The sequence below is a fragment of the Puma concolor genome, chromosome B4, assembly GCF_028749965.1.
Source record: "Puma concolor isolate L17-30 chromosome B4, mPumCon1.1.hap2, whole genome shotgun sequence".
NCBI classification, from domain to species: Eukaryota; Metazoa; Chordata; class Mammalia; order Carnivora; family Felidae; genus Puma; species Puma concolor.
This window is the reverse complement of record NC_141673.1, coordinates 132,363,368-132,389,342: the sequence shown is the minus strand read 5'-3', so window position 1 is coordinate 132,389,342 and position 25,975 is coordinate 132,363,368. Positions and strand designations below refer to the sequence as shown.

The 25,975-nt window shown below is 48.2% G+C and overlaps 1 protein-coding gene and 1 long non-coding RNA gene across 6 annotated transcripts in view; one reads left to right on the top strand and one right to left on the bottom strand.

The window, feature by feature from the left end:
• PROSER2 (proline and serine rich 2) overlaps positions 1-14,499 on the top strand; it is a 47,197-nt gene extending 32,698 nt beyond the window's left edge. For all 5 annotated transcript variants that reach the window (XM_086714958.1, XM_086714955.1, XM_086714956.1 and 2 more), the window contains exons 3-4: positions 9,185-9,437; positions 11,474-14,499. In XM_086714958.1, coding sequence (XP_086571084.1) covers positions 9,185-9,437; positions 11,474-12,507 — 1,287 coding nt within the window. In that variant the 3' untranslated portion in view covers positions 12,508-14,499. The remainder of the gene's footprint in view (positions 1-9,184; positions 9,438-11,473) is intronic.
• The window catches only part of LOC147579517 (uncharacterized), a 37,296-nt gene extending 13,918 nt beyond the window's left edge, over positions 1-23,378 (bottom strand). Inside the window, exons 1-3 of the long non-coding RNA XR_015254036.1 lie at positions 23,282-23,378; positions 21,744-21,882; positions 15,982-16,134 (exon numbers count right to left, since the gene is read on the bottom strand). This is a non-coding gene — a long non-coding RNA (uncharacterized LOC147579517). The remainder of the gene's footprint in view (positions 1-15,981; positions 16,135-21,743; positions 21,883-23,281) is intronic.
• Positions 23,379-25,975: the final 2,597 nt, after the last annotated feature.

Here is a 25,975-nt window from a genome sequence, read left to right as displayed (position 1 = left end):
CCGCCTGGAGAGGAGACACATTTGACATGTCTTACAGTGAGTCTGGGGAAGCAGGAGAGTTAGGAGGCTGAGTGCTGAATGCATAGGGGACAGGGTGGTCTGGCAAGATGGAGGTATGTGGGGGAAAGATGAGGCAGGAATGCCCTACACCATACACTGTGACCCTCCAGATGATCCCACCAGTGTTCAAGAAATTCTAGAAAAATCACAAAATGAACGGTGTCGCTGGATTTCGGAGGAAGCTTTCCTGTTCTGGTTGGCAGAGGGACAAAGCAGACAGACATGGCGAGGAGGCAGCTGACGTTTTGGTCACAGTGACGAGACAGCCTGTAAGCTCTGTGGGTGGTTCAGGGGTGCCTCCCACACAAGGCTCCTCTTTAAGGGTGAACACCCTGGTGGGGCTGCAGCCCTGGGTGAGGGACAGCTACAGGAGAGAAGCTAATAGGAGGTGCTGGTTCTCTGTTTTATTTGTTTCTCTCTTTTTTAAGTTTATTTATTATTTATTTTGAGAGAGAGGGGGTGTGGAGAGGCAATGAGGGAGGGGAAGAGAGAGCACGTGAGTGGGGGAGGGGCAGAGGCGAGGGAGAGAGAGAATCCCAGTCAGGCTTCATGTTGTCAGCACAGAGCCTGACGTGGCCTCCAACTCAGGAACCATGAGATCATGACCTGAGCCAAAGTCGGACGCTTAACCAGCCGAGCCAACCAGGTGCCCCTGATTCTACACTTTAAATCTCTGTCAAATCTCGTCTCCTCCTCTGTTCCCATCACCCCTGCTCTAGTTTAGGTGACCCTTGAAGTCTCATCCAGGTTGCTTCCCACATTCGCTGTTCCTCACACGATAGCCAACGTGACCTCTTTGGACACAGATATCACTGCCCCCCTGTGTTTGACTCTCACCCACTTCTTTCAGACTTTTGGCAGATATCATTTCCTCACCAAAGTTTTCCAGATCAGACCCCTTTCCCAAAAGTGGGGATTGGTACCCATTTCCTTAACACCCTGTAGTCACCTCGTCAGAGCCATTTCTAGACTCTGAAGTAAATACCTGTTTTCCCATCTAAAGCCCTCTTTAGATGATCAACTAGACAGCAAGAACTTTATTTACGCTGTTGTATTTACATTGCCCATGTTCAATAGATACTCAAATATTTGCATGTATGATTCAGTAGATGCTATGGAGTAGGCTGGAAGTGTGGTCACATTTAAATCGGACCATAGGGGCGCCTGGGTGGCTCAGTCGGTTGAGCGTCCGGCTTCGGCTCAGGTCATCATCTCACAGTCTGTGAGTTCGAGCCCCGCGTCGCGCTCTGGGCTGACAGCTCAGAGCCTGGAGCCTGCTTCTGATTCTGTGGCTCCCTCTCTCTCTGCCCCTCCCCTGCTCATGCTCTGCCTCTCTCTGTCTCAAAAATAAATAAAAACATTAAAAATTTAATAAATAAATAAATAAATAAATAAATAAATAAATCAGACCATAAAGGATAGTTAAGAGGTGGCTATGCAGGGACAGGCACTGATGATGTGAACACAGGCACAGGAGATGTCAGGTGGTTTGATCTGATTAGAGTACGGAGCAAGAGTTGGCAAACTACAGCCTGTGGACCAAATCTAGGCCCCACCTGTGGTTTTTTGTTGTTGTTGTTTATATATTTTTGAGAGAGAGAGAGCAGACAGAGCATGAGCAGGGAGGGCCAGAGATAGAGGGAGACATAGAAACCAAAGCAGGCTCCAGGCTCTGAGCCATCAGCACAGAGCCTGACATGGGGCTCGAACCCACAAACCGCAAGATCATTGACCCAAGCTGAAATTGGACATTCAACTGACTGAGCCACCCAGGCACCCCTGGACCCTCACTGTCTTTGTAAAGATTTATTGTAACAAAGCTAGACCCGTTCGTTAACATACTGTACATTCACACTACATGGGCAGAGTTGGGTAGTTGCCATGGTAAAGCCTGCAGAACCTAAAACATTTACTCCCTGTCCCCTTACGGAGGAAGTTACCACCCCTGCATTAGAGGAGAAAGGGGAGAGCAGTAAAGAGATGAAATGTGAAAAGTAGGTAGGGCTGGATCCTGGAATTCTCAGAATAAAGTGTAAACTCCTTAGTCACATGTTCTGTAGATGACCATATTGGGTATTTTAAAACCTATTTATCTTTCCCTTGGCCCAGTGCTCAATAGAAGATAGTCAGGAACGCTTTATGCCCATTTGCCCTCACAGTACCTTGCCCCTCTTCTAATGCCTTTCACACTGATCCTGTTTTTACAGGGAGTGTTGAAGTTTTCAGGGACTGTACACTGCTAGGTATGCAGACTGATAAAATTACACAGATCTAGTTAATATGAACCTGCTCTAATTTCAGCTAGAGAAAAAGTATTCTTAAACTCAGTCTTTCCTCCCCACCCCACCCCCAAAACATCTCAGGAAAGGTGGAGCAAAAAGATAAGCTAAGAACTAAAATTAAAATCCTAGGGCACATTGTTCCAAAAGTTGACATTTAAAAACATTTTTTTAATGTTTATTATTTAATTTTTGAAAAAGAGACAGAATGAGAGCAGGGGAGGGGCAGAGAGAAAGGGAGACACAGAATCCAAAGCAGACTCCAGGCTCTGAACTGTCAGCACAGAGCCCAAGGTGGGGCTCAAACCCACACATCGCAAGACCATCACCTGAGCCGAAGTCAGACGTTCAACCAACTGAGCCACCCAGGTGCTTGTAAAAGTTGACATTTGAAAAAGATATATACAAAACCTGATGGCAAACAGAGGAAAATTCCAGGCCAGTCTGTCTTGTGAACAGAGATGCAGAAAGTCTAAACAAAATATTAGCAAATCAAATTCAGTGATGTATAAAAAAGATAGCATCACAACCAGATTGGACGTGTTCTAAGAATGCAAGGTTGGTTTAATATTTGAAAATCAATCATTGCAATTCAGCTCTTGGACAGAATAAAGGAGAAAAGGGATATGATCGTCTCTCCTCAGCCTCCTCGGCCACAGCATCCTTTATGTGGGGAGTTGTCCTGTACACTGTGGGATGTGGAACACCGCTCCTGGCCTCCACCCCCTAGATGCCAGCAGTGCCCACCCATCTGTGACAACCAGAAGTGTTTCCAGGCACTGCCAAATGCCCTGTGAAGGGGAACCTCTCCACCTGCTGAGAACGACTATAATACATAAAAAGAGATTTGACAAAATCCAAAACCCACTCATTATCTTAAAAAGAAACACACTTCGGGCGCCTGGGTGGCTCAGTCGGTTGAGCGTCCGACTTCGGCTCAGGTCACGATCTCACAGTTTGTGAGTTCGAGCTCCATGTCGGGCTCTGTGCTGACAGCTCAGAGCCTGGAGTCTGCTTCAGATTCTGTGTCTCCTCTCTCTCTGCCCCACCCCCGCTCACGCTTTGTCTCACTCTGTTTCTCAAAAATAAATAAATGTAAAAAAATAAAATGTTTAAACAGACAAACAAACACACTTGGGGCACCTGGGTGGCTCTGGCTGGGAAACTGCAAGACTTTCTCAAGAGAAGTCACAGAACCGGGGCGCCTGGGTGGTTCAGTCGGTTAAGCCGCCGACTTCGGCTCAGGTCATGATCTCACGGTCCGTGAGTTCAAGCCCCGCGTCGGGCTCTGTGGTGACAGCTCAGAGCCTGGAGCCTGTTTCAGATTCTGTGTCTCCCTCTCTCTGACCCTCCCCCGTTCATGCTCTGTCTCTCTCTGTCTCAAAAATAAATAAACGTTAAAAAAAAAATTTTTTTAAAGAGAAGTCACAGAACCAAATCAGTGCCTACCCAACATTAGCACATCAGTATTTCCCAGAGTGTATGTTAACACAGAGACTGGAGGCCCTTAATGTTCCTGATGCAGCAGATCTAAGGTGGGGCCCAAGCATTTGTAGTTCTAGGTGCTGTGGCTGCTGGTCGAAGGGCCACAGTGTGAGAGCCACTAATCTGAGTAAGTGAGGGCGTGTACCCTATTAGAGGAGTCAGAACGTTGGAAAATTCAGTTCTCCTCAAGTTGAGGAACTTCTGTGTAGTCCCCGTTAAAGTCCCGGCAGAGGGTGTGTGTGTGTGTGTGTGTGTGTGTGTGTGTGTGTGTGTGTGTCTGTGTGTGTGTGTGTGTGTCTGTGTGTATCTGGGTGTCTGGAAACTGACAAGCTGATACTAAAATTTACATGGAAGTAAAAAGGGTCGAAAGAGCTATCACAGACTTAAAGACGAACAGCAGAACTGGAGGGCTTTAAACTACCAGATCTGGAGACTTGTAATAATGAAAACAATGTTTTAGGGGTTCCTCGGTGGCTCAGTCGGTTAAGCGACAGACTTGGGCTCAGGTCATGATCTCACATTTGTGAGTTCAAGCCCCACGTTCGGCTCTCTGCTGTCAATTCAGAGCCTGCTTCAGATCTTTGTCTCCCTCTCTTTCTGCCCCTCCCCTGCTCTTGCGTACACGTTTATTTTTCTCTCTCAAAAATAAACATTTTAAAAAAAGAAACACTGTATTAGTGGTATATGAGTAGACAAGTAGACAAACAGATAAGAGAATTCATAAACAGACACGTACACTGTCATTTGACTTACAACCAAGGGAATATGCAGTGTTCAGGGATAGTATTTTCAAGGTCCGGTGCTGGACAATTGGATGTCAACTTAGAAAACAATGAGGGGCACCTGGGTGGCTCAGTCTGTTAAGCATCTGACTCCTGATTTCCATACAGGTCATGATCTCGTGGTTGTGAGTTCGAGCCCCGCGGCAGGCTGTGCACTGACAGTTTGGAGCCTGCTTGGGATTCTCTCTCCCCCTCTCTCCTGCTTGCCTGCTATCTCTCTCTCTCTCCAAAATAAATAAATAAATAAATAAACATTAAAAAAAGAAAGAAGACAATGACTCTTGACCTCACGCCATACATAAAAGTTCATTCCAGATTAATTGTCGCACTGAATATGGAAAGTTAAAAATAATGCTTCTAGAATAAAACAGGTGAGTATCTCCATGACCATGGAGTTGGTAGTGGTTTCCTAAATAGGACACAAAAAACTCTAACCATGAAACATTATGCTACATTAAAATTAAGGACTAGCCATCACAAGACTCCCATTAAGAGAGAGAAAAGGAGGGGTGCCTGGGTGGCGCAGTCCGTTAAGCGTCCGACTTCAGCCAGGTCACGATCTCGCGGTCCGTGAGTTCGAGCCCCGCGTCGCGCTCTGGGCTGATGGCTCAGAGCCTGGAGCCTGTTTCCGATTCTGTGTCTCCCTCTGTCTCTGCCCCTCCCCCGTTCATGCTCTGTCTCTCTCTGTCCCAAAAATAAATAAAACGTTGAAAAATAAAAATAAAAAAAAAAAAGAGAGAGAAAAGGGAAGCTAGTGAGTAGTGGCCGATACTTCCAATAAATATTTCCAGTAAAAGATTTCTATCTAGTATGTATAGTCCTGTATTTTTAAAAAGACAACTGGATAGAAAAATAGGCAAAAGATTTGAACAGGCACTTCGTACGAGGATCTCCAAGTGGCCAGTTAAGTATCATGGGGAAAAAACATGGCCCAACACTGTTCATCTTCTTGGGAATGGACCGGACATCAGAATGAGACTCGCGTATGCCAGCTGCATGGGGAGAACAAGCAGGCGTGCCCATGGGAGTCACACTGGGACAGGCATTTTGGAGAACTGTTTGTATCTACCATAATGGACACATATCTGTGACCCAGCACTTGTATATAGGTTTATATCTGGTGGATGTGTATTGCTTATTCTCCCGAGCCGCATTCTGCTCTGTCTCCTGACCCAACCCATGCTGTGGATCTCTCTCCAGAGACTTTCCATTCTGTCTGCCCACCGAACCCGGCTGCAGACAGGTGCCTTTCCCTGAATCCTCCGGCCTTGAGGATTAAGCTAATACAGTCAAGCCCGGTGGAGACATTTGCATGTATTCTTGGGTTAATTATACCAAAAACAAATGGATGCCTTAAACGAAAGAACGGTCACTAAATCTGTGGAGCCAGCAGGCTCTGGGATGGTCTGGGAGTCAGGTGCTTTGGGCGGGCTGGCGGGCATTTGCGTAACCGCTCAGATCCCAGTGTGAAAAGCATTCCCCTGCACCGCCTGGGTCAGCTCTTAACTGAGTTTGCTTCCACACCTTTTCTGTTGTTTTATCAAAGTTCACACTCATAGAGGGTCAAGTAGCTTCAAAGTGTTATGAAAAGCACCCCTCCCCCAACTTCCTACTCACTAGAGGACACGACTTTTAACTCCTACCCATTTGTTATTTGCTTTCTAATTGACATTTTACTCTATATCCTCCCAGTATTTTATGTATGTGGGTATATATTAAGTATGCACATACTTGAGAGACAACTTTTACTTTCCATCTGCATTTTTCTCACTTAGCATTACATTGTTCGGAAAACACCATTTAAGATTCCTGTGTAATATTCTGTCTGTGAATGTGCCTTGATTTGTTTAACCATACCCTTATTGTTGGACATTTTTTTTTAATGTTTATTTATTTATTTTGAGAGAGAGCGAGGGAGTAAAGGAGATGCAGAGAGAGGGAGAGAGAGAATCCCAAGCAGGCTCCATACTGTTAGCACAGAGCCTGATGCAGGGCTCGATCTCACAACCATGAGATCATGACCAGAGCAGAAATCAAAGAGTCAGACGCTTAACCAGCTGAGCCACCCAGGCACCCCTGGACATTTTTGTTCTCTCACTACTGTGAATATGAATATAATTAATATATATGCGTGTGTGTGTGTGTGTGTGTGTGTGTGTGTGTGTATGTAGGTGTGTGTATGTGTGCACATTAGGTAAATGGGTTCATAGATATGTGATTTTTCTCATAACCATAGTTTTCTATGGTTAATAACCTTTCGGGTTTTATTTGCTTGCTTTGTGCTCTCAGCCCTCTGGCTTGCTGTGCATCAGACTGGTTGTTGTCTGCACGGCTGACGTCCCGGATGTCAGTTGAGTCCCGAGATCCCCTATGGCTTTCTCTCGTCCTCCCCTGGTCCTGTGTTGTTTCTTGGTTTACTCCCTCATCTAGGGGAAAACCACATTCCCCTACCACCCTGCAGAAGCTTTCTGAGAAAGGCATATGTGGGGGATGCACTGTGTAGACCTCACGTGTCTTAAAACATCTTTATTCTACCATAACCTTAATTTGGTTAGGCGTAGAATTCTAGTTCTCTGTTCACTCCGAATCTTAAAGGAATCATGACACTATCTTCTGGCTTCCTGCCGAGAAGTCTGTTGCTGTTCTGATTCCTGGTCTTTTGTTTTGTGACCTGTTTTTTCTCTCTGGGGAGCTTTCACGATCTTGCCCTCCGGTGTAAGTGTCCTGAGATTTCACAGGGACGTCCCTCAGCCCTCATAGGTCTGTTTCATTCTTGTTCATTAGATTTTCTGATGGCCCCTTTACATTCAGAAACTCAGGTCTCTCAGCCCAGGGGCCCCTCCTTATTTCACTTACTTATTTTGATTACCTTCTTCCCCTCTACTTTTCTGATTTATCTTTCTGGAGCTCTCATTATTTCAGATGTTGGCCCTCCCATACTTATCCTCTGATTTTCTTATCTTCCTTATTTTAAAACAAATTTTGACTATTTGTTTTACTTTACTAGTTTCTCCACTTTACCTTGTAGGCTTTTATTTCGTTTTTCAGTCCTGTGGTCCAAGTGTTAATTTCGAAGAGCTGTGTTTTTGTCTTGTGGGTTTTTTTTAAAATAAGATCATATTCTTGATGGATTCAGTATCTCCACAACTCTCTGAGGATATGAATGGTAATCTTGTTGAAATTGTCATCATTCTGCATAGTTTGTTTTTGTAAATTGCTTTCTTTTCCTTTTTGTCTGTTCGGCTGCATCTTTCATGGTGAGACTCCGTGATCCTTAGGCGTGTGCACGTGTTTAAGAGGAGAACGTTGAGAAGCTGGTCAGAAATCAGGGGGTTTGTTGACTGTCCTCTCCCCTGTAGGGGCATGTGGCTGAGCTGCTTTGTTGGGGAGCCCATGGTGTCGGCCCCTTTGGCCCTTGGATTCAGATACCTCAGGGAAGACTTCCAGACTTCAGTCCAGAGGGCATCAGGTTGGCTTCCTTTACTGCTTGTTTTCATTGTGGTCTCTCACTGTCAACTCTGCTTCAGATCCCTCTTTTACCTTCTTTTAAAAAACATCTAGGGGCGCCTGGGTGGCGCAGTCGGTTAAGCGTCCGACTTCAGCCAGGTCACGATCTCGCGGTCCGTGAGTTCGAGCCCCGCGTCGGGCTCTGGGCTGATGGCTCGGAGCCTGGAGCCTGTTTCCGATTCTGTGTCTCCCTCTCTCTCTGCCCCTCCCCCGTTCATGCTCTGTCTCTCTCTGTCCCAAAAATAAATAAAAACGTTGAAAAAAAAAATTTAAAAAAAAAACATCTAGTTTTCTGCCGGGATGACCTCATTCCTGCTGAACCACTTCTGCTCTTTATTCAGAAGTGGCCCTTCCTCTTGGCCCTCTTGGCCCCGCTCCCAGTACTCTCAGCACCTGCGGGGGGGGGGGGGGGCGGCAAGGGGCTCCCTTGTACTCAGCAGGTGGGTCACCGGCTTCCCACAGCTGCTAAAAATCAGATTCCTTGGGTCTCCGGAGTCGGCTGCACCTGTCCTGCGGCTGCCTAACTTCCCACACTCTGTTACTGCTGTCTCTTTTCCTCTTCTTTTTTGTCTTTGTGATTGGTGCCTTCCAACAAAAATGAATCCCATTATTGTTTTCGTGAGGTTTCTGGAGGAAAGGAAGCTAAATATGTGCATTCGTGGCCACTGTCTTTATCCAAAGATGTCCCCCACTGCTATTGTGGGAAGACATCAGAGTGCAGGAAGTTGAGAACAGTGTTCCTTCCTAGGAGGCTTGGAGAAGAATTCTTTTTCTGTCATTGACTCCCTAGGAGCCATAAGACTGGAGTTAATAATAGATTCGAAGACCCTTTATTTGCTACAGTTTCTTGGCAGCGTTCTTTTTCACGCAGGTACCACGGGGAGGACACAGGCACGGGTTTGTCAGTGGGGCCACCTGAATGGCAGATCCTCCCCGACGGGAACTTGTAGAGGGACGCGGATTCCACCCAGGGCTCTGCAAGAGATCCTGACTTTGTCATGGCTTCTCTCTTCAGCAAAACAACTGTTTGCTTTCTCCCTTCCGTTCCCAACCCCCACACCCGTTACACAGGATGATGAGAGCCTCAAGTACCTGACACATGAGGAAAAGGATGTCATCCTGTTTTTTGAAGAGACTATTGATTCCCTGGAAGATGATTGTGAGGAGCAAGTCCTGTGTGACAGCGGCGTGCACTCCCACTCTCCAGGGTCTCTGGACGAGAGCGCTTCCAGTCACTCGGAGCCAGGAGATGTCATCGATTTAGTGCAGCCGGCACCTGAGGAGGGGGAACCCGAGCTCCTCCCGGCTGCGACTGAGACAGCAGGTGAGGAGCAAAGCCCAGTCCCCAGCCTCTGACTCGGTTCGTTAGTGTCGTTCGGGACACTGTGGTCTTCCCGTGTGTGTGCCAGTGTGGACGCTGTGGGGGTTTTTGCAGGGTGGAGTTTGAGTGTCCAACCAGTAGATGCTTTCATAGCATATTAGGAGATAACACATGAAGGGAAAGTTCAAAGGAACTAGAATAAAGAATGAGACTGGCAGACCATACGAATCTATTTCATATACAGTAAAACCTTGGTTTGTGAGCATAATTCGTTCCAGAAACATGCTTGTAATCCAAAGCACTCGTATATCAAAGCGAATTTCAAGAACCATTGGCTCGGTTGTGATCATGTGATGTTCAGCATCACGTGCTACTGATATCAGTCTTGCTCGTTTATTAAGTTAAAATTTATTGGAAACGTTTGCTTGTCTTGGGGCGCCTGGGTGGCTCAGTCGGTTAAGTGTCCAACTTCAGCTCAGGTCATGATCTCGCGGCTTTTGAGTCTGAGCCCCGTGTCAGGCTCTGTGCTGACAGATAGCTCAGAGCCTGGAGCCTGCTTCCGATTCTGTGTCTCCCTCTCTCTCTGCCCCACCCCTTCTCGCACTCTGTCTCTCAAAAATGAATAAAATTTTTTTAATATTGAAAAAAAAAAGAAACGTTTGCTCATCTTGTGGAACACTCACAGAACATGTTACTTGCAACCCAAGGCTTTACTGTATAGTAAAAAGAAAGAAAGAAAATTGGAATTGACTTCCAGGTATAACAATTCATTCTACAAACAGAACATACAAGGCTCTGTTTATATATATATTTTAGCCTGTGAGGTTTGATCTCAGATTTTGAACAATCTTATGCCCCCTCTTTCTATGGCATGACTTCCCAAGGTGGGAGTATTTGGGCTACAAAGTTAGCTGGTTCAGGAAAACAGGAAAAGGGCAGCAGGAGTTTGGCTTAGTGTCTACTTTGCAGGTCTGTTGGATTCAGGGCAGCCTCAAAGGAGAGGCGTGCTTTTTGTCCTTTGAGTGCTGTGAGAAGAGCAAGGGGGTGGATGAGGTGGGATTGTCTTGCACTGTTTCTCCTGACTGGAAAAGATGTTGGAAATAAACATAGCAAGGGGATAAGAATTAGAAAGGAGGAGGGAAAAACAGAAGGGAAAGTATTTTGGCTCTTACTACAAAATACTGCCATTTGTCACAAGCGTCTAGAAATACTTTTTCTCCCTCTGTGTGCGTGTGTGCGCGCGCGTGAGGCTGTGCATTACACCGATTTCACAGACTGGGGTTCCAGACTCCAGATGAGGAGCTTAGTTTACAGCCGTGTCTTCAAAGAAGAGACTTAATTACAGATGTCCCGTTTTTATCACACGTCTTTGAAGTGTAGTTCCTAAAATGCATTTGAACCTGCTGGTCATTTAAAAGTGCCAGATCATCTGCTTGTGCCAAGGAAAACACTTATGGAGAGAAAGCCGCCTTGCCCATCAGTATCTAACATGATACTTCCACAGCAGTTTTAAGTGCCTGTCCCAGCAGGCGTTGGATGAGATTCTGAGGATACAGGGATAAAAATTAGACACGGCTTACAGTTTTGCAGTGGGAGACAGATGCGTGATTGTAAGTGCAAATAGTGTTGGGTGACCTGCGATCTGTATCTGTTTAGGCGGAGGAGGATGCCACCCGTCCGTCCCGTCTCCATTTTCCCTCGGTGACACCCCCTCCCAGGAGGGTTATCGTTCCCTCCTGTTTACTCGCCTCTTTAGAAGCCTGCGTGCGCGTGCGCGGTGTGCGTCCCAGGTCCCAAGCATTCAGACGCGAGTCTTTCACCATTACTGATAGGTTCCTTCTCGCCAAGTAGGGGGTGAGACTCACCCAGGACCTTCTCCTTCACTGTTCCAGGGAGTTTAGGTGACAGGAGGTGCTGCCGCTGACAATGGCATTATGTCCCCCTGGGGGGGGGGGCCTCTTAAATTCAGCGAGAAGGCAATGGGATGCATTTATTTTTACGTAAGGTGGTAGCTTATGAAGATTCTGCCTCCTTTTCAGGGGCTGGCCCTGCCGGGAAGGAAGACAGTCCTGTCTTCGAATGCGGGAAACCAGAAGCCCAGGGTCGTCCATCACCAGACCCCGAGGCTCCAGAGGCCCCTCCTGTGCTGCCCTCCCAGCCGGTGGCCGCCCCGGCGACAGAGCCCCCCAGGAGAGAGCTGCCGGCCTCCGCTGCTCCCGCGGAGCACCCCAAACTGCCCCGCTCCGTTCCCACCCCCCTGGTTATCGCTCAGAAAATGTCCGAGAAGTTGGCGGGAAGTGAAACATTTTCACCGGCGTCCCCCACCGAGGAGGGCAGGCCCGGGGAGTGGAGGACGCTGCCCTCGGCGACCCCCCGGACGGGGGGCCGCCTCCCGTGGCACAGACACCCGGCGCAGCCGGCGCCCAAGGTTCACCGCTTCCCCAGCAACATCAGCGTGACCAACAGCGCGGGGAAGGAGTTCAACAAGACCATCTCCAGGGCGGCGGTCAGCGTGCAGGAGCGGAAGGCCCGGGTGTTGGCCAACATCAACGGGGTCTCTTTCCTGTCCCCGGGGGACCCTGAAGGCCGGGCCCCCGGGGGTGACCTCGCGGAGCAGGGGAGCAGCGGCTCTCCGGAGCAGGGGCCGCGTGGCCGGAGCGAGGCCGGCCCCTTCCACGAAGCCGTGTCCGTGCAGGCCGGCGGGCAGCCCGGCGCTCAGCGGTCCCGAGGCGTGCAGACGGAACGGTCCCCACCGCTGGCCAACGGCTTCCAGAGCATCCACGACGTCCTGAAGAGCGAGCCCAGTGCCTTCGTCTCGACCGGAAAAACTGTCACCTTCCGTCCAGACCCGGCTCTCACCAGCAAACTCGCTCGCCAGAACGCCAGCAAGAGCTTTTATGAGCACCGGCAGCCGGACTGCGGCCAGGATGCTAGGAAGCGGTCAGGTTCACTGCCCAGGGCTGTGGGCTTCAGACCCCAGGGCATCACCGTCCAGTTCTCTGGCCGCGGTTCCACGGAGGAGGCCCGCCGGGAGGCCCTGCGGAAGCTCGGCCTCCTCAAGGAGAACTTGTGATGGAGAATGAGACTGGGGCTGGGGAGGCTGGGTGGCCAGGGCAGGGGGTGTGCACGTAAGGGGCGGAGCAACAGCCCCCGTGCTGTGCCCTATGCAGGGCGACACGTGACAGGTGCCAGGACTCCGTGGTCTGGGCCGAGGGACTGGGGACAGTAAGTGCCACCCGGCTCTGTGGCCGCATCTGAGTAGGAATAGCCTTCTGTGAAAGACAGTCCGGCCCCATATCTTGTCTTCCTTTTTCCGGGGGCTCAGAGAATAACCGTTAACACCCGAAATGCCATCCTATCTTTTGAGGATTCAGAAGGAGGGGGATTGGGTCTGATTTGTTATTCTTCAGTCCCTAATGTTGACTTTTATCCCAAGGACATGACACGCAAGCCAGTTTAGGTCTCTTACACTCAGTTATCTATGACAGGGATCTCCCCCTCCTTTTCTAAGAAAATAAAAACGAAATGCCTGTTTAATTTTCGTAATGTCTTCAAATACTTCTTTGGGTCTTCTGTTTGGTTCTGAAGGATAAAGGATGGTGTGTTAGCCCTAGACGTGCCTTTGTTTCTGGGTAGAATTTGGTTTGTCTGTTTTTTAATTGAAAATTGAAATGAAACCTTTAGAGTATGATTTACTATAATTTTGAGTTCTGGGAGTGGAATGGAAAAGGGTGGATTTGGAAAAGGTGGTAATTTTCAGAAAGCAAGTCTGATCAGACCGTGGGGGCCATGTCACTGGGGGATACGTGGATGAGTGTGTATTGTGTATATACGTGTACATAATATGTGTTTATAGAAGCCTATGTGCGCGCACGCACGCGTGCACACACACACACACACACACACACACAGGTATCGTATGTGCACACACACACATTCATTAGTACACATACATAAACTTCTTAAAACCCTATCAAGTGACTACATGATGCGAGGCATGCCTTCCTGTTCCCTTGACAGATGCTGCTGTCCCAGCTGTGATGGGTGACATCGAGACTGGCACCTTGAAAAGGGCACATCTCCATAATCAAAGTGCTTCCTCCTCACCCATAAGTTGCTCTGTACACAAGGAGAGTAATAGCCCAGGTAGGCTTCCAGATAAGCAGACAGTTCCTTCTTTAGAGAAGAACACTTTTAAGAGATGTATCACCAAATTTTAACCTGCTTTCAGCTTATCACCCAATTTTAGTTGTGCATGTTCCAAGGCAGCTACCGAACAGACGGAAACAAAGAAATTCTTAAGACCCCTTCGTGTTCTGGGAGCGAGACCTTGGGATTAGTTTTCGAGGGGAAAAAGCAGCAAACTGGTTTACACAATGTGAAAAGAACTGTATTCTCCCAGACTATGTTTTACAAGCTGAGTTGTAGCCACGAGCATTATTAAAACTATTTAAGGCTGGAGTCTTAAGCCTCTAAAAATAGACTGGGAAGGGCCATGCTTTTAAGTCACGCCCTTCTGTTATTCTGTCTCAGCCAGTGTCACAGAATCAGTTTCTTCCTGTTGAGTATTATTTCAGTTCATACTTTTAAATGTGCTGTGAAGTGCGTCCTTTATAGTATTCGTATATAGTATGTATCTGCCTTATAGCAAGTTACATAAAATGATTGTCATTTTTTTCCTTAGAACTATAGTTTTTAGTGTCTCATCCGGCCCGTGTCCTCCTGAAATAATCTTATAGACTCTTGATGGATTTAATTTAAATAGGTGCTTTGATTTTTTTGGTTTTGAAAATAGTTTTTATTGTACTCCTATTTATGTTGGATTTGTTTGAAGAAGTCTTGAGGGATGTATTACCTTTTTACAAAGTGAGATGCCATACATGGTGTTTCAAATTAGAGGGTCTTGATTATGGCTGACATTTTAAACATCCTTTAAATACGAGGATTATCTCTTTTAAGTTATCCTATGACTTCATTGTGATTAAGGTGAACTTGACTATATAGGAGTATATTTGTTCTCACAATGACATTTTTGGAAAAATAAATGTAGAGATTTAAGTATAAACAGCTTTGTTTTTGCATTTTATACTTACGCTCAGTTATTTTAAGTGGTTATAATCTTTCCTTCTATTTATTCATAATTATACTGGCTATTACTCTGGTCATTTCTTGGGCCCCGAACCCTAGTAATTAAAGCCATGTTTTGTATGAGGCTCAAATTACAGCTGCTGATGAACTAACTCCTGTATGTGTGCGTATCACATTAACAAAAACATCTAGTTTGCAAAGAGGCATTAGACATTCACAAAGGGTCATCTTCAAGGGAATTGTAAGGACCACATTTCAAAGCAAAATTGTAACCAAAAGAAAAGATGAATCTTAAGTGCCTAATTGTTTTCAAAGTGATACCTGTAAATCACTCTCCATTTATCTTAATACTTGAAATCAGGGGGAAGAAAATTTTTTGCTTTTAGGAGGGTATGTACACATGGCCAAACCAGAGTCTCACCTGTAAACAGTAATACTTAGCGGTTACCAGAGTAAAGCATCTGTCCCGGCCCCCCTCCTGCCCGCTCCGCTGGGTGACTTCTCTGTGCCTGCTAATCCACACAAAACTGGCAGAAAGTCTGATCTCTGCTTTTCTCACCCCAGCTCACACTGTCCTCTCACAAGCCCTGTTGAGGCACAGGGTGTCCTTGAGTCTCTCAAAGTGCACATGGCCTGAGTCTGCTCCAGTATAGGGTTCTTCATGCAAGATTCCTCATGGGGGGGCCCCCACATGGGCTCCCCTTTTGAAACCAGCTTTCATGGAGAGCTTAGTGGAGTTCATAAGTGAGGCCTCAAGGGACCCTTAGGATTGGCCTTTTTATTTGTAAAAAATCAGAAACGGGGAGCCCTGGGGTGGCTCAGTCACTGAATGTCCAACTCTTGGTTTCAGCTCAGTCTTGATCTTGTGGTTTGTGGGTTTGAGCCCCGTGTTGGGCTCTGCGCTGACCATGCAGAGCCTGCTTGGGAATCTGTCTCCCTCTCTCTCTGCCCCTCCTCTGCTCTCTCTCTCTCTCAAAAATAAATAAATAAAAAATTTTTTAATCAGAAATGTGTTCTCTTGTTAAATTCCAACCGCTCTGGCTATGAGGACTCTGACTCTTCAGAGGATTTGGTGGTGATGTTTTTCGTACAGGTGATCTAAGAAATCAGTTCTTTATGTTTATTCAAGAGGAATGAAGAGAGAGAAACAAGATAAATATGAAAACAATACACTCTTATCAAGAAACGTGTACCTGCTATGCTGTTTCCCTAAACGAGGTAGCAGAATGAGGCATTGTTTCTTCTTGGAGTGATTTTTATCGCCTGGGCAAGTTTTAATAAACTTTTCTCCCTCGACTCTCCCTTGGGTTCTTAAATGTTTGTCATCAAACCCCCGGGTTCTCTGAAGGCATGTAACTTGTTTTCGTGTTTTTCCCCTGCTCCCGCTGGGGTGACCCCACTGCCCGCCCACCACCCCCCCAGGGGCAGGAGGAAGGGGAGGCGTGTGAGGAATGCTCACCTGTGAAAGGTTCGTGTTGTCATTGAAATGACAAGCCACCAAACAGGTTCTGTTTGTTCTCTTCACAGCAAGGCTTTCTCTGGCTTTACCGTATGGGAATGAGCTCCTATCCTTTTCTAATCTCCTCGCTGGACAAGCCCTGCTCTCAGATACCTGAGAAAAGAGAAGGCCAGGCTGTGAGTCGCCGTGTCCTGGGAAGATGGGGACTCTGCAACAGAGGCCGCTGGCCGTGTGTCTGCGCCAGGAATGCGGCCACTTGCTGACCAGGCCCCCAGGGTTCGCCCTCTTTCCCATGAGCGGAAGTGCTGCTGGGGATAAATCTGTCCCTCCGCCCAGAGAAGAATCCGGGCAGTGGGATGGAGACCAGAGGGCACTTCCCAGCCCACGCTTTTTAGCCCACGCTTTTTAGCATTAAGAATGGTCAACCTTTGTGGGTGAATGTTTCTAGTCCTTCTAAAATGTCTCTTTATTGAAAAAAAAAAGGTAACAAAACCCTTCCCTACATGTTCCAGATCCTAACACTTAAGAAATACCAAGCACTGCCATCAGCAGCCAGCTCACCTTCTTCCTGGCTACTGGCCTTTTGGGGAGGCCACTGCTGACCCCAGGAGCCAGGCAGACACCCATCACCGCACCTGCCAGCCGGGCTCTGTAAAGATTGCTTCTTATTATCTAACCCATATGCACTTTCAGTCAACAATGAGCTAATGCAGGGGAAACATGGTGATTTCCAGAAATGGCCCAGAAAACCGAAATGGCGAAAGGCTGTAAGAACCATAAATGGCCCTAAGGTGGGAGCAGGGTCCACCCCTCCCTGAGAACCGTGTGATCCTGGGACGCCTCCTGGTGTTGTTTTCTGCCTTCCAGATTCCTTGGCAGTCCCCCAGGCCTGTCTGCCGTGGCCCCCCACAGGCCTTTCTGCTTTGGGGGTGTGCCAGGATCTAGAGCAAAACCGAGTCTGAAGGGATCTCCCGGCCCCACTGGTTGAGTTCGAGGTAGCTTTTCCTGACTCCCTCCGCTTCTTCAAGCTCCATGAAGCCAGCTACTTCCCCAGCTGAACTTGCTTCTGAGGTTCAGAAAACCTTTTCCAAGGGAAGACCCACCCTTGGAAGGGCCTCGGGGTCTGCTCTCTGGGCGCTGGAGCTCCTAGCGTGGTGGCTTAGGTTCAGAATTCAGGGGTCACCCCCCTCCCATGCCCCCCCGCCACCTGCTGTAAAGGCTGTGGCTGTGCTGTCCGACCCCAGGCCAGAGGTAAGAATTCACATTTGGAAGCAGAGGTTAATGGAACTTAGTCCTTGATAAACATGTCACACTTCATAAACCAGCCTCCCAGTATTTGTGTGTGAAGCACTGTGCCAAGGGTAACAATAACCTGAGTTCTGGAAATGCCTTTAAGGGGTGGGGCTGAGGAGACGAGGAATCTGTGTCAGGCATAAAGGCTGCAGAGAACAGGGAGCTCTGTGCTCGCACATGCGTGTATGCCTGCACGTGCATGCACACTAGCATCTAGGTGACCAGTTGGTTGGTTTCTGTCCTCGGCACCTGCTGATTGTTTCTGAGTGGTGTGCACCCCTGGAGCATTGGGGCGCGCTGCCAGAAGCCTGCCCTTGTTACCCAAGGTGCATTCCGGCGCCCGGGGTCTTTGTAGAACTACGTAAATCCTTAGAGGAGCCACACACCGATGAGTTACTGATAGGGCAATGCTAGAAGGTTCTCTTCTGCTTCCCACTGGTCCTCCCGTTGTATAGTTTCCTGGTCCATGAGATAGGACCGAGTTTATCCTTTCACTTAGATGGTGTGGAAACATTTTGAATTTGGGGGAAATAACCTCTACCTTGTGAAGATTTTTTCAAAGAGCAGAAAGGTTCTGGAAGGGCCTCCCAGAGTTGCTGGGGCACCACGACCAGGCTCTTCCCGACTCACAGTCTGTGTGTTTGTGACACTTCTTGTAAGGCCCTTTATTTTTCAGTCCAATCTTAAAGACCAAATGAACTCAATTAAAATGTTAATAATGTACAACAGTTGCCTGGAACTAATAATTTGTGAAGCTTAGGAGTTGAACCAAGCGGTGCTGAGTATGACACTGTTCACAGATTCACTCAGCAAATCTCTGCGTCCTGTCTGTATGCCGGGCACTGTGAGTGGTACTAAATATTACCACCTAGTCCTCGTGGCTGCCTGCAGGTGGGGGTGTGACAACCCCTTACAGATGAGAAAATGCAGCCTTCTCTCCTCTTCAGCAGGGATGGGGGGGCTAGTAGGTCCATACCCTGGTTGCAGGGGGTGCAAATGCCCCGCTCTCCACACCCTCTGAAGCTGCCCAAGCTGCTGCAGGCTGATGCCTGCCAGCTGTCCCTTCTCCCCGGCGTAGAGAGGGCTAACCCTCCCCAGGGTCCCCGAGATCACCATCTCCTTTCCCCTCAACACAGCCTTTCTTGTCCTGCACGGAGCCACTTCCCGAAGCATTCTGTCTGCCCGCCACTCACTGGGGCTCGTCCCTGATGTGCAGCTACGCCTCAGCTCCCAGGGACCAGAGGGCGGGGCGTCTATAGGGAAAGAAGAGAAGGCAGGTGAAGACGAGTCATTCCCGCCAGTCAGGCTTGGTGGAGAGAGAGAGCATTACGGTGGGCTGTGCAGAGCTGGAGAGAGGAATGGGACTGTGTCCCTGGGCCTGGGGAAGGCCTTTCAGCGGGCTGGGGTTCTTGGAGCTGCTGCGGGTGACCCTTGCCTCAGGGGATCCAGTTCAAAGCAGGTTCCATGCCTCCACTCCCTCCTTCAGGACTTGCTTTTGGAATCCGGAATTGCCAGTCGTGGTTTCCAACACCCACGTTGTGCAGGACTCCCATGCACACACAGCACACGCAGCTAGCCGAGTTCACCGGGGACATTGCCCAATCTGCTCCTTGGCAGTCCTTTGAAGTTGTGGTTGTTACTGGAAAGGCAGCCAGGCTCCAGTGGAAAGTCCGGGACCCGGCTGCACAGAGCATCAGTGCTCTGAGCAGGGCAAGGCAGAGCAGCGGCCCATGCCTGGCCTCGGCCTCAGCCTCACCCTCTGCTGGAGGTCACCCAGCTCAGGGTGCTGGGGCTAGCCTTTATCACCCCATTTTATTCATTCATTCATTTATTTTTGAGAGAGAGCATGAGCAGGGGAGGGGCAGAGACAGGGTGGGACAGAGGATCCGAAGCCGGCTCTGCACTGACAGCAGAGAGCCCTATGCGGGGCTTGAACTCATGAACTGTGAGATCATGACCTGAGCTGAAGTCGGACGCTTCACCGACTGAGCCACCCGGGCGCTCCCATCTCCCCGTTTTAAATCTCTGACCAGATTTCACTCAAGACACAACTTCAGCACAAAGTGGCGGTCCTTCCCCGATCATGTCGGAAGTCAGGACTAGTCTGCCGACATTCGTAGGTGGAGTTTTGTCTACATTTTATTGGGATGTGCCAGCTCAGAGAACTGGGCATCTCCATGCCTTGAGAGGCTCTAGCCTTCATCTAATAACGAATGTTGCTGGGGTTAAATTATGTTTCGGTTCATTTCTTCCAGGAATAACTACTTTCAGTGCCAGTTTGGGCCAGATTTAAAAATTACTCAATTTTATCTTTTAAACCAGCTTTTTTTTTCTCTCAGCTTAATCATCCACGTGCACAGTGATTCCAAATGACCACTTGCTATTTCTAGAAGTCAGATCCACCTTCGGAGGTATACTTTGCACTCAGTGTGCTCTACGCAATCCCAGGCTCCACACGAGCCCCACAGGGCTTTATGAGGAGCAGAGACCATTAGGAAGACTGAGCATGTCGGACCCACAGACAGAAAGGCCTTCAGAGGCTATGGGAGCCGCCTCCAGAGGCTTACAGGGCTGTCAGAACGGATAATTCTGTGCAGCCGGAGAAATTCTACAAAGAGAGACTTGAGCTGCACACAGGGAGCTCTGGAGGGGTTAGAGCTGACTGGAAGGAAAGAAGTGTTCACAGGAGTGTGAGTCCCATCGCCATGGAGGTGTACAAACAGACGGTGCAAGGGCACCGGAGGAGGAAAGCAATAGGAATTGTACTCATTGTCACCCCTTCCAAATCTGAGATTTTGTGATGGGTTCATGTAGAGCAGGCTTTGTTGTTATCCTGACCTGAGTTTGAATCCCAGCCCAATGATAGTCGGCTGTGTGACTTAACTTCTCTGAGCCTCACTTCCTTCACCTGAAAAAATGGGGGTGACCTATGCTCACCTCATAAGGCTGTTGTAAGGACTGAATGAGATCACATATGTCAAGTGTAGGCCTGGCACAACACCTTCACCAACATCATCACCATCACCACCACCATCACCACCACCCATCATCACCATCACCACTATGACTTTCATCTCCACAATTATCATGATCACCATCATCAGAGCCATCCTTACCATCATCACCAACATCGACACCATCATCACCAACATCACTGTCACCACCACCATCATCACCACCCATCATCACCATCACCACCAGCATCAATATCACCACCATTATCTTGATCACCATTATCATTACCATCTCCACCTTATCATCATTACCACCACAAAACCCGCATGAGAATTCCTACAGAGACTTCTGGAGGCCATGAGCAAGTACAGTGCCATGAGGGGTGAGTAGGCACTAGCCTAATAGCCTCATTCAGACATGACTGCTCACCATGGCCCCATTCCTACATGCAGTCCTGTGGTTACTTCAGCAATGAAACGAGTTTTAGATTTAAATTCCACTGCCTACTGAGAAACAGAATTTTGCCGCTTTCTAAAAATAGGTCTCCAGAGCTTATTTTTCTTCCCCAGAACTGGGTAGGTCTGGCTTCCTGCTTAGATATACAACATCAGAGGACTCCCTCTTCCAAGTTCACACTTTTCCACGTCTCCTTTACTTTCCCTGTGGGACTCACAGAGCTCCTCTCAGAGCTGGGCCCTCCCGCCCCCTCCTGAGGCCTCCTCCCAGATGAGGAAGTGCGCAGCCCAGCCTAGCGCCCGAAAGGCTCCAGGGAACACTGGGGGATTGTGTACCCCTTGGCACCTTGGCTGCCTCACTGCCAAGAAGGAAGTGCCTATTTTGAGTTGCTGGTCTGGCCAGGCTGTGGCCCTCAGACTTTCCATCCTACACAGCCAGTCCTGGCAGAGGGAGGTGCTGGGGCAGAGGGAGGGGGGCCTCTCAGCCAGAGCTTCCAGGGCGGCCGCCGGGAAGCAGGTGGAGTGATCCGGGCCCGAGTCACACCTATCTCAGGAGGCCCCCAGGCCGGCTCCCTTCTTTTGCAGAAAGGTGGAGGGGGTCCAGGAACTCTTCTACTAAGTCACTGTTTCTCAGCCCATTGGGACCCAAGCCAGTTCTCCTTCCAGAGTGTAGTGCTTAGACCCTGCATCCCTCCCTCCAAGAAATGTTCTCCTGGAGCCTTCCTCTGCAACTTGACCTCCCTTGCTCTGAGTGGACCCATCATGGCTTTCTCGGTAGTCCTATGGCGGTGGGGATTGCAGGTGCCACCTGGTATGACTAAGAGTGGGCAGCATCCCATAGGAAGACCCGGGCTTAAAAGTCCACTGCAGTGCTCACCAGTCATAGGCACTCTCGGGTGAGCGATTCTGAAACACTGAATGACATAACAAATGTGCATAACTTCTGAAAACTGTAAGAGTGGTATCGCCTAGGGCAGTGTTACTCAAAGTGTGGTTCCTCTGGCCAGCAGAATAAACATCATCAGGAAATCTGTTAGAATTGCAACTTAGCAGACTCACCTCAGATCTGAACGAGAAACTGGAGGTGGGACCCAGGAGTTGATTTGAGCGAGCCCTCCATGGATGTGAGTCTGAGGCACTGGGCTAGTGAACAGAAAACAGACCCCGCCTTCTAAGGTGCGCAGCTGCGGGAGGTAACCTGAAATGCAGAATAGGTGCTGAGTGTACTACCCTGGAAGGTAAGGACCATGTCCTACCATGTGCATCCCCAATGCCTGGTGTGGCACCTGGCATATAGTAGGCGTTTAATTAATAGCCCTTACATAGAATAAGTGTGTGGACACTAAAAGACAAGAGTAGCTCAGAAGTCTTACAGTGAGTGTGTGTTATTTTTATAACTGAGAAAGCAGATAATCCCATTTAAGGAAGAGAAGGGGGCGCGGGGGGAGAGAGAGAAAAAAACAGTGGACGTGGGCCACTCTCTTGGTCCTGCCCATGACGACTACAGGGGAGAGGATCAGTGGAAACCTTCATGCAGACAAGGGGCCTATAACTGCCCCCCCCCCCCACTGCATCTCTGGGTCTGCCTTGAGTGGACCAAGAGGTCACAGGTTGGCTGTGATCAGCATCCATTGGTTCATCCTATGAGTATGGGAGCATCTATTATGTGCTGTCCCTAAGGACCAAGGATGGACTAGTGAGCAGGGTACACACAGTCCCATGCTTGCAAGCTGGCAGCCCAGGGAGAAGACCGACAGATAAACACAGTAACTGCAAGAAGGTATGACAGCATTGGGGCACCTGGGTGGCTCAGTCAGTTAAGTGTCCAGCTTTGGCTCAGGTCATGATCTTGTGGTTCATGAGTTCAAGCCCCACGTCGGGCTCTGCTGACAGCTCAGAGCCTGGAGCCTGCTTCAGATTCTGTGTCTCCCTCTCTTTCTGCCCCTCCCCTGCTCATGCTCTGCCTCTCTCTCTCTCTCTCTCTCTCTCTGTCTCTCTCTCTCTCTCTCTGTCTCTCAAAAATAAATATTTTTAAAAAAGAAGAAGGTATGACAGCATTGTGACAGGGGAAATACAGAGGACAGAGGAGGAGGCAGAGGGCAGGAAAGGGCTCCTGTCAGGGTAGGTGGCCAAACTGACTTGAAGGGCACACAGGAGTTAATGGGTCTATGAGGTGAGAAGAGTGTCCCAGGCAGAGGGCACGGCCTGTACAAAGACCAGGGGCAAGTGGGGACTAAAGCAGTCAGCAGGGGAGGGCACAGGTTGGGGGGGGGGGTGGGTAGCAGTCACCCAGTGCTGGTATAAGACATGATGTAAGGCAGGGGGGCAATCCTTGCCACAGAACTTGCAGTCTAGCCATCATTCAACAAACACTTTCTAGATGCTGGGGAGACAGCAGAACAGAGACAGAGCACAAAATAAGACTCTTGGGGGGCTTACATCCTAGTGGCCAAGACAGAAGCCAACAAACCACAAAGCCAAGAACAGTGCTTCAAGGAGAGGGGTAAGCGGAAGTCACGGAGGGAACACCTGGCAAGGGAGAATTGGTGAAGGCAGTGTCATGACAGGTGGGTAGAGTCAGGAACATGCCAGCTCACCTCCACATCACCCCACCACTCAGGGCTCTGTGACTTCAACCAGATGGTTCCAGAATGCTGGTTTGTAATCAGAGAAAGGAAAAACTGCCACGCCTTCAGGGGAGGAAGAAAAGGACAAAAATTACTCTGCTGTGCTATGCTATCCTAATAATACACTTACATATATTATGCATACTCTGTATACTATCCACACTATACAATGCTATATGTTAATGCTATGTTATACTTTACATAGCATACTATGCTGTACATATTATACTACACATGGTATAGTATAGCATAATATACATACATACATAGTATAGTATAGCAAAGTATGCATAGTACAATATGTATAATATAGTATAGCACAGTATGTGTAATATAGCATGTTATATACTATGTATGTAGTAGTATATGCTATGCCATACATATGTATACGGATTACACTATACATACTTTACTATGTATACTACACATATTACACTATACATACTTTGTATGCTAATGCTATATTATGCTACACATATTGTACTATACATACTATACTCTGCTATACTGTGCTATACATATACTATACATACTGTACTATGCTGTAATAATACTATACTAACACTATACCATACACACTATGCTATACTAATGCTTTATAATATGCTAAAGCATACCATACCATACCATGCCATATTATACCATACTAGAGACTATACTATGCTATACATACTATACTATATATACTATATTACACCATGCCATATACTATACTGTGCTATACTACGCTATACACATATTAGACATATATGCTAATACTATACTATACCTGTTATACTATACATACTATGCTATATTAAGCCCATACTATACACACTGTGCTATAGTATAGTCTAATGCCTGGCACAATCCACACTCACAAATATTTGTGGGACTGAGTTAAGGTTTCTCCAGCTGAGAATGGGGGTGTGGTGGTATCTTTTCTGCTTGCCTTTGGGGCTTGAGTTCTATGTCCTGAGAGTCTCCCTTCCAGACCTGGTTCTCTCTCCCTTCAAGTCCCAGACCTGTCCAGATAGTCTCAGAGGGAAGTGGTAAATGACAGGACCCGGGAGGGGTGCTTGTGGGTGAAACATCAGCCAGGCTAATGACGGTTAATGGGAGACTGAACCCCACACGCCAGCCATACCTGCTGATCCTCTAATGAAGGAGGATGTTTGGTGGGCGTACCTGCCGGGCTGGTGGCCTCAGGAGGCCCCACCACAGGTGGGTCTTAACCAGCTCCCCTCTGAAATGCGGCTTTGAACAAAATCCACCTCAGATCCACATTGTATTCTATACTTCTGAAAAAGTGTTCGGGAGGTCGTATGCACAGGGAAAATGAAGACGGGCTCTTGGCCTGGCCCCGCCACCGACAAGCTATGCAGCCTGATCCAAGTTACCTGCCACATCCCAGCTTCCTCAGTGTATTGGTCAGGACAGATTAGGCTACACTGTGGTAACAAGGGAACCCCATGACTTTAGTGGCTGAGCAAAATAAAAGCTTCTTTTACTCAAAGTCACTTCATGGGTAAGGAATCCTCCTTTGTCATGTGGCTACCTCACCAGGAACACTTGGTCCCTAGATCAGGGAAGGAAGAGGCTTCTAGGGGGTCTTGTGTGAGAGGGGCTGGCATTACTCATACCACACACACAAATAACCTACCTGAACTCATTACATGGCCACACCCCAGTGCAAGAGGGCCTGGAATGCAGTCCTTCCCCAGGAAGAGAAAATGCATGGAAAGTGCACAGTGTCACCTTCATTGGCTCAACTACTGAATCCATAAATTATTTGATTACATGTAGGGAGGGGTACATAATATGCACCAGGCATTAAGTGTTAGAACTACAGAGTTGTCCTTGTCCTCAAGAAGTTCGGTAGGTGAGGGGCGCTTGGGGGGCTCCGTCAGTTAAGTAAGCGTCCAACTTCCGCTCAGGGCATGATCTCACAGTTCGTGGGTTTGAGCCCTACATCAGGCTCTATGCTGACAGCTCGGAGTCTGGAACCCATTTCAGATTCTGTCTCCCTCTCTCTCTGCCCCTCTCCTGCTGGTGCTCTGTCTCTCTCTCTTTCAAAAATAAATAAACATTAAAAAAAAATAAAGAAGTTCAGAAGGTAAGACACACTACATAGTTTATTTTTTTAATGTTTATTTATTTTTGAGAGAGAGACAGAGCACGAGCAGGGGAGGGGCAGAGAGAGGGGGAGACACAGAATCCAAAGCAGGATCCAGCCTCTGAGCTGTGAGCACAGAGCCCGACGCGGGGTTTGAACTCACGGACTGCCAGATCATGACCTGAGCTGAAGGCAGACACTCAACTGACTGAGCCACCCAGGCGCCCCCTATTCTCCTTAAATCTGATATGTGATCTGTTTGTAAACTCTCCCTTTCGTACTAATTTATATCTATGAAACTGAAACCTCATTTCACATGAGCAACTTCTTTGCTAAACCAGGTAAGTTTTCAAATGCTGTGGCGATGTTCCCTCTATTTTTTGGATGATTCATAATGTAACAGCAAGGGATGCAAAATATGCTCTTACGTTTAATCCGAATTACTAACATCTTCCTTCTCACATCACTTTCTGAAGTAGAGACAATCACTAAAACAGCCAATCAAGCCCTGGGTTATAGGATGGGCCATTTCAATGGGGGAGCTGCCCCCCACTGCGGCCAATTTCCAG